The sequence below is a fragment of the Lutjanus erythropterus genome, chromosome 4 (genome assembly GCF_056507025.1).
Source record: "Lutjanus erythropterus isolate fLutEry1 chromosome 4, fLutEry1.hap2, whole genome shotgun sequence".
Classification (NCBI taxonomy): Eukaryota; Metazoa; Chordata; class Actinopteri; order Lutjaniformes; family Lutjanidae; genus Lutjanus; species Lutjanus erythropterus.
Window position 1 is genome coordinate 27,468,189 of NC_139320.1, and position 13,306 is coordinate 27,481,494.

General features: G+C 41.4%; 1 protein-coding gene across 1 annotated transcript in view; it reads right to left on the minus strand.

Annotated features, from left to right (window-relative positions):
* The window catches only part of axl (AXL receptor tyrosine kinase), a 38,908-nt gene that overhangs the window by 20,245 nt on the left and 5,357 nt on the right, over window positions 1-13,306 (minus strand). The window contains exons 2-7 of the mRNA XM_084717483.1: window positions 12,342-12,552; window positions 11,809-11,909; window positions 11,495-11,677; window positions 6,190-6,270; window positions 5,983-6,098; window positions 2,887-3,082 (exon numbers count right to left, since the gene is read on the minus strand). Of these exons, the coding sequence (XP_084573609.1) occupies window positions 2,887-3,082; window positions 5,983-6,098; window positions 6,190-6,270; window positions 11,495-11,677; window positions 11,809-11,909; window positions 12,342-12,552 (888 nt within the window). The remainder of the gene's footprint in view (window positions 1-2,886; window positions 3,083-5,982; window positions 6,099-6,189; window positions 6,271-11,494; window positions 11,678-11,808; window positions 11,910-12,341; window positions 12,553-13,306) is intronic.

The window sequence follows — 13,306 nt, forward strand, 5'->3', positions numbered from 1 at the left end:
CATAATCTCATTGCAGCTTTAGGATTAGGAGGGTGACATGGGTCGTCTCACTTCCTCTCCCACCAATGACGAGCCCACCCTCCACCCCACTCCCTCCCTTTTCTGTTCTCTCATCCTCCGGGGAAAATAGTGGGCTTTGGGAAAATAGCAAAATGAGTGTTTTCTCAAAGCGCCCCCATCCCTTGTTTCCCTGCTCTTCTATCCATGCCTTGCCTAGTCCCACCATTAACCCCCCTTTTTTTGTGTTTCCCACAGTGCCTAGCTGTGTTGCTCTGGAAAGAGAAATCACAGGTCATCTTAGGTCAAAAAAAAGGGGGGGGGGGGGTAAATGAGAGATGAAGGAGTGAAGTTGAAAGACTGGATTCAAAAAACTTGGCGGGCTTGTTTGATGCAGGAAATAAATTCCTCCGTGGTGTTATATTGAGAGAAATAAGAGGACAGACGTGAAAAAAGAGCTGGCAGGGAAAAAAAAAGTCTGTAATGAAGTGAAAAACTGAGAAGACAGAGGAGCAGTGAACGGGGATGTGTGTGCCAGGATGACACATGTAAGTGATAGTGCAGCACATATCTGCACAATTTATTAATGAGAAACAAATGGAGCAGACATGAACGCCAGAGCTTCAGGCCCAACAACAGAGCCTTATGGGACTTTTGTCACAGTCTTCAGCATGTTAAAAAAAGACAAAAGATGTGGAAAATATGCCTGAGTCTACCTCTCCCCTTCATTCTCTCACTCCCTTTGACCTCCAACGCCTCCTGAACTATCTTTGACCACAGGCTGAATCTTATCTTCTGTTTTTCATCAACCTCTGACTCATTAGGACAAGTGCACAGAGAGCTGCCGGAGCTGGATATGAAACAATATTGTCCTAAGGGAAATAGAACAGAGGATTTCTTTCCACTGAAACAAAACAAAGACTTCTACAACTTAGTCATAATAAAGAACTGAAACTTGACAATCAGGACTGAAGCCTGCATATCTCAAAACCACTTTTAGTCCTTCTCCATTAGTGGCATTTCTACTTCTCCCTTTTTCTTATTTATGAGAAATGATGTCTTGAAGTGTTTTCAGATTATAAGATGCTTCCATTATGGAAAGCCCCCATCATCCCTCCAGAGGCATATCTCTCCTCTTAGTATACACTGTTTCCACTCCTATTCATCCAGGGATAGAGACAGCATGAGCTGGCATGGAAAATCCCACCTCAGTTTAAACTGAGACAGCATTACAGTTTGGACAGAGTGCTGCGATCCTAACTGAAGCCTTTCAGGAGAATTTAACCTCCACCCTCCCTGCATTTCTCCGTCTCCGCCTACTCTGTCCCTGCAATACCAGACAGCCTTCTACCTCAAGAGTTTACATTTGAAACCGGGTACAGAGGTACTGTGATTCGTGTCTGGCGTTCCTCATAAACACAGACTTAGTTGAAGGGGCACAGGAAGGACTATTATGACTAACAGTGCACTGTAACTTGATTCTCTGACTCCTTGTTATCATACAGTATGTTCCCAATAAGCCTTGACTTCACTTAACATCAAGCTGAGAAAAAGCAGCTGACTGAATTAAACCTGCAGGGAATTCAATTCAACTTAAAACAAGCTCACAAAAATATGTCTTGGGGCAAATTAGCATTCCTGATAATTAAGAGCATCTTTTAGGCATTTGACCTTCTTTCAATTAAACTATTAAATTGTCATCATGAATGGGGCCACAGCAGTGACTTTTTGGAGTCTATGACAGCTTGGAGGCATGATTTGAAAACAATTGACCCCTCATAAGCCCTGCCCCTTTTTGCTCTGTGCTCCAATAACAGTTAAGCACTTTGGTACCCAGCAGAATCTCTTTCTCCTTTACTGTTTCCTGTACTTAGACATATATATCAGTTGAAAAGGAAACCCATTTTTGAAGAAAAAAGATGTTGCTAGGGGACGTGTGATATTAAAAAACGCTAGCTAATTAGATAGCTAAAGATTTATGCAAATTAGCTAGCTAGTTAGTAAGCATTTTGCCAATATTAGCCATCAGATGTAACTAGCTGTATGACTACTTAAGTAGACTAGCTAGCAAGTTAGCTAGCATTTTGCAACAGAGCAAATCAGTACGTAATGAACTGGCAAATGATAAATGTAGATTAGTTAGCATGTTAAACCTGTCATTGGGGCACAGTACTAAAAGGGGCAGAATTTAGGAAGGGTTAATTAAACAGCTCAAGGCAATAAATCATTAAAACACAGCTGCACTACAAGATTAAAATGGCAAACACTCAAAGCCACTAACTGCATGAGCAAAAAAAATAAAATTATTTATAACTGATCTGCAGATTTGGGCCACAATTTTAACATGGAAGTAAAATCCTTGAAAAAAAAATCAATAAGAAAGCTACAATCAGACCTGGGGAATGTCAGTGTTGACACCACTAGCACAGGAGCTTAGGACCACCAGGTAGCTACTCTGAGTTCAGCAGCTGAAACCTGTAAAGCCTGTAAAGACTTAACTCTGACTTCTTTTCACTTGAGACTCTACTTAGTTGCTGACAAGACTTAAGACTTGACTAGGACTTGGTCCTTTGTAAATCCTACCCTGTAAGGCCTTGTGTTTTTAGCAGAAAAAAGATCTAATTGTTCAAACTGGGTATTTATGTGCATGTGCATAAAATCATCCTTAATACAGAACTCAGAAAACACCCCCAATCATGCCTGTTAGCTGCTGTGTAGTGTCTATCCAGCAGGTTATCGTACACAGCAGCTGTGGGAGGAGACTTGGAGTTGGACCTCAACCAGCAGCCAGATAACACAGCCTTGACCTTGGCACACTTCAGTGGAGATGATCCCAACACACAAGGCATCCGGGGTGAAAACAAACATCTCCTCACTTGGAAGACTCACCTCCTTCTTTGGTGCGTAGCTCCACCCAGTCCGACCAGTCGGACGGCCCCTGGCTGCTGTGACAGGACACCCTGACAGCGTAGAGGCTGTGGGGCTCCAGGTCCCCGATGAGGTGTGTGGCTGGTGGGATGTTCACATTCTGGTTGTGGACCATCTTATCTGGCCTTGCTGAGAAGAGCTCTCCCGAGTGTTTGGCCTGGAACAGTCAGATAACAAACCGGATTTGGTCTTCAACCTGTGGCATTGCTTTATGGCATGAACTGTTGTACTCTTTGTGTTCTTACTAATGAAACTGACCTGTTCTTCTTGTCCTACACATTTTATTGTACTGTTGACCCTGCGTTAACCTACATATGACTGATTAAGACAGTTTATCCTCCAATTTGTGGACTGTAGTTGGCCTACAGTTAGTTAAATTTTAAAAATCTAAATAAAAATGTAATAATAATAATAACACATGTTGCAGTTTTGAAATGATTCACAGTTTTTTCAGCTTGAAGGAAGATTTTAACAATTTATAATGAACAGGTAAAGACAAAAAACTGCAATCAATCACTTAAGTTCTATTTCTAGTACTATGTTTGTATGCACAGTAACTGACAGTATTTGGTCTGAGGTATTGTGGAAGAAAAGACAAGAGGTTGGAGTCTGTGTATAATTGTGTTGGGGGTGGTCAGTTAAGTGTTAATTGCCAAAACAATCTGCTTCCTTGCTGTTTTGAACGTGACTGAGGCTCAGTAAGGTGCACTGAAAGCAGAAGTCATCAACTGAAAATCACAGGCAGAAACCTGCTGTCTCTGCAGACTCTCCGTGGTAAACACATTTAAAGAGGAACACAAGGCAGAAAAAAAAATCCTTCATTGCAGCAATTTTAAAACCACATTAAAGTTGCCGGTCTGCACCATTGTTCTGTCTCTGCTTGCACTGCTCATTATCAAGCAGCTCCTGCAGGCTACAGTCTGCACTTCACAGGGTGGTGGGCTTTATAGTAAGAGCTGAAAACATAAATAATTGACCAAATGAGCAGCAGGTGCTGTTCTGTGCTGCTCTGACAATATGAGTATTCAGAGGTCGTGTAAGAAGCAGGGTGGGTGATTTGTCTCTCATGGCGTGAGCTGGTGGTGTGATCCTGAGGACCATTAAGCTGTATAAGTGTGGAGTGTACACTCTTAGAAATAAAGGTGCTAGATGAAACTATGAAGGGTTCTTATGCTTGTCCCCCATAGGAGAACCCTTTCTGGTTACTGTTATAACATTTTATAAAGGTTCCACTTGGAACCCTTTCAGAGAATTCTACCTAGAACCCAACAATAAGGGTTACACCAAGACCCGTCTGTGAAAGGTTTCACCCAGAACCCTCTCTGGAGGTTCTATCCAGAGTTCTACCCTGGTGGTTCTTTTAATATTCCAAGGGTTTTATCTAGAAGATACTCCTTGAAACTTATAATATTCTAGGTGTTTTCACTAGAACACACTTGAGGGTCTCTTGAGAGCCTTTTTTTTATATTACTAGAGATTTAGCTAGAACATATTCAGGAGTTCTACACAGAAACTTTATATATTTAATGGTTTTATCTAGAGCACACTGAGGGGATTCTACAGAGATCCTTTTATATTCCAAAGGTTTTATCTAGAACACACTCGCAGGTTCTACTCAGAACGTTTTAATATTCTAAGAGTTTTATCTAGAACACACTGAGAAGGTTCTACAGAAAACCTTTCTATATTCCAAGGATTTATCTAGAACACACAGAAGTGGTTCTACCGAGAATCTTTTAATATTCCGAGGGTTTTACCCAGAACATGCTGAGTGGGTTCTAGCCAGAACCTTTTAATATTCCAAGGGTTTCAACTAGAACCCACCCAGAAAATTCTACTGAGAACCTCTTTATTATCCAAGGGTTTTATCTAGAACATACTGAGGCAGTTCTACAGAGAACCTTTTTGCATTGTAAGGATTCATCTAGAGCACACTTGGGGGAGGGGGGGTTCTACCAGGAACCCTTTTATAATGTGGTACCAGAAGCCCTTGACGAACCCTTGATGAAAGTGTTTTTCAAGGATTGTTTCTTCTCCAAAGGGTTCTTTAGATGGAAAAGGCTCTTAATGGAACCTTTAGGTTTTCAAAGAACCCTTGACAAACCCTTTCTCCAAAAAAGGGCTCTTCAGAAGCAAATGGTTCTGTGTAGAACCTCAGCCCTTCAGGAAGAAGTCTTTTGGAACCCTTGTTTCTAAGAGTGTATGTGTGTGTCAGAGAAACAGAGCGAGTCATTCCTGATTCGATGAATCACTGTCCAGCCTGTAAACAACTGTGTTTAATCTAATAGTACAGCTCAGCCCTGAGTCACACTTCAGCCTGCATTCCCCTCGTGTGTCTCAGACCCACAATACCTGCTGTCACCGCCTTTTACCGCGTTCTTTAACTGTCTCTCTTTATTTAATTCTTTCTGTCTTTCTTTCTTTGTGGAGCACAGTGATATCTTTCTGCTCTCTACACTGTAGCCTTTTTCATGTTCCTCTTCTCCACACAATGAACCGTTAAATTCAGATTTTTGCCCCATTCTGCTGAAGCCGGCCCCTCGCCTTGTTCCCCCGTGAGGGTGAGGGGGTGAGGGAGAGGGCTGAGTGGGAGGGGAAGGGGGGCAAGAACAGCGAGAGGTATGAGGGGCAGCTTTATTAGAACCAGACGTTTATGGGTGGTGCTGTGCTGCTCCCTTCTCCAGGAGAAAACGTTCCTCCTCTCTGCTCCGAGCTGTAATGGCCACAGAGCAGGATAGTGGCAGAGAGAGGGAGTGGTGCTGCTGCACAAGATTAGTCCAGGAGGCCACTTTCCCAGAGTGAAACCTGATCCACTGGTTCGTGAATAAAGCAGGGAGGGGTAAAGGATGAGTTAAGAGAAGAAAAGCAAGCAAGCTCTCTTTTCTTTTAAAATTAGGCTTGCAAAAGGTAACGCTCTGATCGTCCCAGAGGTCCACAAATAGAGGGAGAGTCATGTTTGTTTAACATGCAGGTCAAACAGTTGCTGTGATTTTTCCAGGCGAGTTTTCTCAGCTAGTTGTGGTATTCTCCTCTCGCATTTATCTCGTGTTGTCTCACCTGAACAGAGCAACGGATGATCGGGTAGTCGCCTCCAAAACCAGGCTGCCATGACAAACGGAGACTGGTCTGAGTGGTTTCCACAGCTCTCAGATCATGAGGCTGGGATGGGAGAACTAAAAAAAAAGAAAGACATCATAAATAAAGATATAACGGCAAGGAATAATACAACAGGAAAAGTATATCCAAGATGGCTGTGACACCTACCAGTGATGGTACCAGATCCAGAGGTGGCCACGCCTTTGTGGTTATGGGCCTCACAGGAAAAGGTGCTGGTCCTGTTCAAACCTGGACGTAAAAGAGGAAACAAACATGCACGTGTGAAGCAGGAACATTCAGTCTTTTAAAACCAAGACTCTTTGCTCAGAATGCTGAGTTGCACATAATGCTGATGTGTGAAAGAGTGTGAAAGTTCAAACTGAAGTGAGAACAGTGTAGAGAGCGTAATAGTTTCCATAAGGTAACATGATCTCTCTGTCTACGGTATTATGATTAGTTTTGGGATTATTGCGTGTTTGTTGATGTCAGAGTACATTTTTGAGAGGCTGGCCTCCACAATAAACAAATCAATTTGAGTAAGTGTCACGGTAGGCCTACTGTAGCGGGGCTCTTATTTTTTTATAAAATAAACTTAGAAACAAGTGGCAGGCTTGATGCAAACCCATCTTGAACTAAATCTGTGTCAAGGATCTCCCCACCAGATTTTATCAAAACCACAGCAGTCAAGCAGGCCTATTTAAGATAAAAAAAATCCTGGAAAGTTTCAGCCACTCCTCCAACAAACACCTTCTTGTCTTGTTGAAATTGGTGCTAGTGTGTCTGACTTATCACCCTCAATTTTAAAACTTACTAGCGCCCTTGTCTGGCTAATATGTGTCACTTTTTATTGTTAGAAGTAAAACATGCCTTGTGCAAAACTGAACAAATATAATTCTTATCAGAATCTTGACAGACACATATTAAAGAGATAGTTTGGATTATTTGAAGAGGGGTTATATGAGGTACTTATCGATGGTCAGTGTACTGGTCCAGTTTGGAGAAGCAGAGAGGAGTACCACCATGGAAACTAAGCAATGAACTGCTGTGTACAGGGTCAGCAACAAAACATATTTTAGCCACCTAAAAAAAATCTGTATCAATTTAAATGTGCACTATATCAAGACTATATTTACCACTTTATCTTGCCATCAGAGAGCTTTTTCTGAAGGGAAACCAACATTATAATAAGCCAAATATCCCTCTCTCTCACTTAACCAGACTCCACTAGTGAAATCAGTCATTTTACCACACAGAAAACAGGAGTTGTTGGTCTACTGCTGCCTCGATTGGTTAGTTTGTTTGCGTTATTGTGTGACTTTGGTGCTTTAAAAGGTTAGTTCTGATTTACCACAGTCACCCAATAAGACAAACAAACTAACAGATCCGGGCAGTAGTAGACAGGCAACTCCTGTGTTCTGTGAGGTAAAATTACTGATTTTGCCAGTGGAATCTGGTTTGTTTTGAGAGAGCAATATTTGGCTTATATAACAATAGTTTCCTATCAGAAAAAGGGGTCTAATGGCAAAGTAAAGTGGTGAAAATATTCTAAATATAGGGTACACTTAAACTAATACTGATTTTTTAGGTGGACCTTTTTTAAGTGGACAAAATACCTTTTCTTGCTGATCCTGTCCACAGCAGTACATTGCTTACCTTTCATAGTGGTGCTCCTCTCTTCTTCTCCTAACATGCTGTAAAGCTAATACACTGACTACTGATATATATCTAACACAACCCACTCCAAATAATCCAAACTATCCCTTTACTGTGAAGCCTTGATTCAAACATCTTTTCACTGTTTGTTTAATTGAGCTATGTTGTCTTAATACTGATGCAGAAGATAAATCTTATTGAAAATAATCAATATGTGTATGCAGAGTAGGAACTTATTTGGTGATTTGCATGTCAACAGATGTTTCGGATAAAACTGGGCTAAATGTGGTTGAAAAAGTGAAAGTTTTCTAGGCATCTGGTTTACATGTAACTGTTGTTTCAGCAGCATTTCAATTACTTCTTAAAGATGCAGTAGTAAGGACCTGCTTCACAATGAAAGAGTCTGAAACAGTGTTATTTGTGAACTGATGTCTATAAATCCCTCTGACTTGCAGATCTTACAGAGTGAAGACTGCATGTGTATACCAGTTTCAAACAAAGTCTCAACTAAAATGAGGAACTTAACTTTACATCAGTCACCAAAGACTCATTCTTAAACTTCGTAGTCACAGTCAGCTTGTTGACAGTGTAAAACAGTCCGAAGCTGAAGATTTTTTGCAGTGAAGTTTTGAGAACAAAGAGAGTGGAGGTCCAGGTGTAAAAAGGCTGAGCTGCTGCCTGCACGAGGCTGGGGCTCCTCTGAAGGGGGCAAAACACTGTGACACACACCGACATTCAACAGAGAATGAGTCCTCTCACAAATGACTCAGAGTGTGCTCACACACTTGAATCATTCCACAACAACACAGGCTTACACACACACACACACACACACACACTGCAACATGTGACATGAAGTTTTACCACTGTTATCTAACACCCTAACATTGTCAATCAGCCACAAACTGAGACTCACACAGAATCACACAGTGTGTTGCTCTGCGCCGACGGCACCATGCTTCCATTGTGTTGCCGCCGGAAAAAGAACAGGGGGTACGATCCTCTCTGGGTGAAGCGAGGGATTGTGAGAGAGGAAAAGGAGGGAGGGAGGGTGAGGGATGACCACTGGCTGTGTGGGTGAATGAACTGCTCATCAGGCCATCTCGAAATTGCGCCACTTCTGCCTCCTCTTTCCTTCCCCATCGACAAACCGCAACACAGCATCCCCTGATCAGCTGAGAGTATCATAATCAGTCACTAGGAAGGACTCCTGAGCTCATGAGCTTGCCTGTATTGACCAATAACGAGTACAGTGCTTCTTTTGGCTGGCTGACATTTACAGTGCAGTCAGAAAGTATTAGGATTTGTCACACACTGTGATTTTCATAATTTTGTTTAGGCACTCCAGCATATTTCTCCATCCCTGTTTGCTGTCCTTAGATATGCTATGTATTAGGCTTGTCTATGTTAAAAAAAAACAAACAAACTGGTTAAAAGACATTGCTGGGGACTTGGAAAAACAATGTTTAGTCATATCTTAATTTAGCTGAGTGGTTCCCAAACTTTTTCTGGAAGGTTCACCCTACATTTTATTTTAGGCACAAGCAATTGAATGTTCCTGACTGGCGAAGGCAGTCACCTGACCCGAATACAAGTGAATAACATTTTGTCCCTTTATTTAATTAATTTAATGATCTGAGAGAGAGCATAGTAGACCACTGTGCCAGAGAATCAGAGTAAGTGAGAGCGAGGTAAACAGCCTGTAAATCCAGAATATTTTCACATCTAACTCTGTGAATTAAGGATTTATTTTGACCAAACCAGAGTCAGTGATTGTTAAAACAGTGGAACACCTAACCAAAATGGTTTTTGTGAGTTTTATTTTTGTTTTTCTGTTGAGCTTGAATGAAGTGTTTTACGAGGAGTTAACAAGGCAGTTAACACTCTTCTCACCATTGACAATATATTATATGACATTCCCTGCCATTGACGAGATATTCTGGCAGTCACTGGGATTATTATTATTTTATTTTTTATTTTTTATACATTTGAAGTTGCCATGTGAAAATGAGAACAAAAAACAAAAATGTAACTGCCTCTGTTTCATAAAATTGTAATTTTCTCTTTTGATATATTCACTGTTGACATATTCCTAGAACAAAATATTCTGGGCTTTTGAAAGATTAGTGAATTTGATCAAAAATGCTCACACTGGCTACTTAAAAATAATATTGTGGTGGGGAAAGTGTTAAGCTGGTCTTGGTTCAGTAAAAGAGAGAATTTACAAGGATTCAGAAGGTTTATGGTTGTATTTTAATAAGGAAGATAGGTGCAAGAATATTTACTTTCTTGACACGTTTAGTTTATTATGTTTATTTATTGTAATAAATATGTAATAAATAACATGTGCTTCAATTACAGAAGCTAACAGAAGGCAAAAGTCTTGGGAAATGAGCAAGAAGTTTCTTTTTGCCCTCAGCATAAAAAGAGCTTTGGTTCCTAGACAGTCAGATGTAGATGGAAACTACCTCAAACTTGAAGCTGCAGGGACATGTGTTGCCCTTAAATCCTTAATGGCTGAAATGTTCTTCATGCCATTTCTCTTTATGGGCCTATTGAAAGATTATTTGCGTTTGCCTTGGTTTGGACTTGTGGTCTGCCAGAGCAGCTGCCCATTCCAGAGATGTGAGTGTACAGGTTACCGTCAAACTGGGTCCTGGTCAGCACCAGCCAGCCTGCACTGATGAGTCAAACCAGATCTTAAAACGGACCACTGCCGCCTTCTCCTCCCTGCTTCCGTCTGACTCAGCTCGCTCTGCCTGTCCTCCTACTACTGGTCCACAGGCCAGCTTTCTGGTAGGCAGCTGTGGTTTGCATTCAAGCAGCAACAGATCTCTTTCTCTCCTTCTCTCTTTTATCTCACCATGTCCTCTGCCCATCTATTTTCCTTCCCCCTATAGCCCCCCTTGTGCCTGCTCCTCTGTCTTTACCAATCAACCACACACAACCACAAGGCAAGTCCTCAGTGGGTCCACTGGCACCATGCCAGCCGGCCTGCTCTCTCTGGGGAGGGTGGTTATTCGGTGGTTTTGTTTAAACTGTGGAGGGGGGATTTAAAAGCCTTTGAAACTGTAGAAGATAGTTGCTGTGTAGCTTTTGAAGCAGTGCATTATAATCAGTCTAAATGGATTAAATTAAAACCAGTGATTTTGAAATTGTCTTGTTTCTAGTGATTTAAAAACTTTGCTACTTGAAGGTCACAAGCAGTTAAGCACAATTAAAGGTATAGTTTGTACAACAGATGCTGGTCAGCATGCCCCCAGTAAGGAGAGGCAGAGAGGAGTACCAGCGAGGAAGCTAAGCACCAACTACTTCTGTGGACAATGTCAGCAGCAAAAGGTATTTAAGCCACTTAAATAAGGTCCCTCTTAACAAAATCAACATCAGTGTAAGTGTACGCTATATATAGAATATTTTTACCACTTTACTTTGCCAGCAGGCAGCCTTTTCCAATGAAAAATAGAAGTTATATAAGCCTAATATTGCTCTCTTCAAACCAACCAAACCGCAAAGGAAAAATCAGTCATTTTACCATGCAGAATATGGGAGTTGCAGATCTACCACTGCCCTGTTCTGTATAACTGTGTGACTTTGGTGAGTCTGAATTAACTTTTTAAAACAACAAAATCACACAATAACACAAACAAATTAACAGATTGAGGCAAGGATAGACCAGTGACTCCTGTGTACTGCATGGTAAATTTTCTAGTTTAGAAAAGTTCTAGGTTGTGTGAGGAGAGGTTGTGTGTTTTAATGGGTCTAACTAAGCTGTGTACATGTGGCTTTGACCACTGAGGTCGCAGAGGGTGAAAGCTGATACCTGTGAGGTTGAGGGTGGAGGGTGACAGGGCCACCGGGTCTGCAAGGGAGTTGAGAGGAGCTCCGTCCTGCAGCCAGATGACCCTGACTGGCTCTGGAGGTCCGTGAGCCACACAGCTCAGGCTCAGGGACACATTGGCCACTACAGTCATGTGCTGGGGCTCCACAGAGAAATGAGGAAGGCCTGAGAAAGAATGAGTTGAATCAGGGTCTTGACTCTTTTAAACAATCCAAATAAAACTGTAGCACCGAGGGGAAGCACGCTTATTTGTGTAGCTGCTATTGTGTGAGTCAGGGAGGTGAAGATGAACTCACCCTCCAGCTGAATGCTCCCCTCCTCGGACAGAGTCTGGTGGCTTTCTGATAGAACAGCACATCGATAGGCACCCATGTCTGGAAGCTGGACCTTCTCAATACTGTTAAAAAAATACAAATGATTTGTTGTTTTTAAGATCAAGCAACCCAAACTGATAAAACAGGGAGACAGAGGCAGAAAGGCGCACACACCCTGATTACTTTCCTTCAAAATTTTGCCATCCAATCACACTAGGATTAAATACATTAAGCTACAGCAGGAGCTTGGGTTATATCATTTCTTTCAGACTTAATTTCAAATTGCTTCACAGTGGCTGAAAGTCAATATGCTTATGTAATCCAGAACTACTACTGGTTGAGTGAGTTGAAAGGATGAGGTGGAGGAACAGGAAATAAACACAATCACAGCAGATACATGACCAACATTTTTAGGTCAGGTGTGGCTGCCTCACAACAGAGGATCCTTTATCATCAAATCTCATGTACTGACATGACAAAAGCAGCTCACTTGTGCAGAAAAAACGGCTTCCTACCTGAGTGTGCTGATTACGGTCCAACTGTTGCTGCCAGTGTGAACTTGGGACTGGTCGGTGTCTGCGTACTGAAGCGGCACGTTGTCCCTCAGCCAGATCACATCAGGGGGGTCCTCCTCCTCGCCCCCTGTAACCTTCAGGATGCAGTGCATGGTCACAGGTTTGCCCAGCGAAGAGATGACAGTAGTGGGACTCCGCTCAAACTCCAGGTCTTTGATTAAGAGAGGGAAGATGCAGGATTAGGGGATAGTTTTTCTCTCTGTCCTTAAAATATAACTTATGTACATAAGTTATATTTGCAATTTACATAATGGTAAAAGTTTTCACAGCCATAAAAAAAACACAAAAAACTGCCATCTTTCCTACTGTTATGCTTTCTAAAGATGCTGCTGCTGATCTCAGGTCATGACACTTAAATGACATTAGAATTTGACATGGGAAATCAAGTCTATAATATCTTTTCCCTTTGAATGGTACCACTCAAACAGGGTTCAAAGTTTTTTAGGTTTTCAATTGCTCGGCCAGGCACGTAGGCCGGAAATCTGCTTGCCGAAAGTCAATTTGCAATCCTGCATTTCAGGCTGTACCAGAAACATTAGCCATGTTATGTTTTTACAGTCAACATGACCAAATCAGAAGGCACCATAAATAAAAGAAGGGAAAAATAACTAATGATTATTTTCATTATTTCATTATTCATCATTGCTTTGTTTTTTTAATTTACTGATTATTCATGTTTTCATCGAATGTCAGATAACATTAAAAAAGTCCATCACAGGTTTCCATAGCTCAAGATGACAACTTTAAATAATTTGTTTTGTCCAAAAAGAAAGAGGCGCACATACACATATGCAATAAACGTAAAATGATTGTGATATGATGTTACTTTTATATGATCATATGTGTGAATATTACTATTCATTATGTACTCAGTTTAAGTAATGAATTCTTGTTATGGTAAGCCA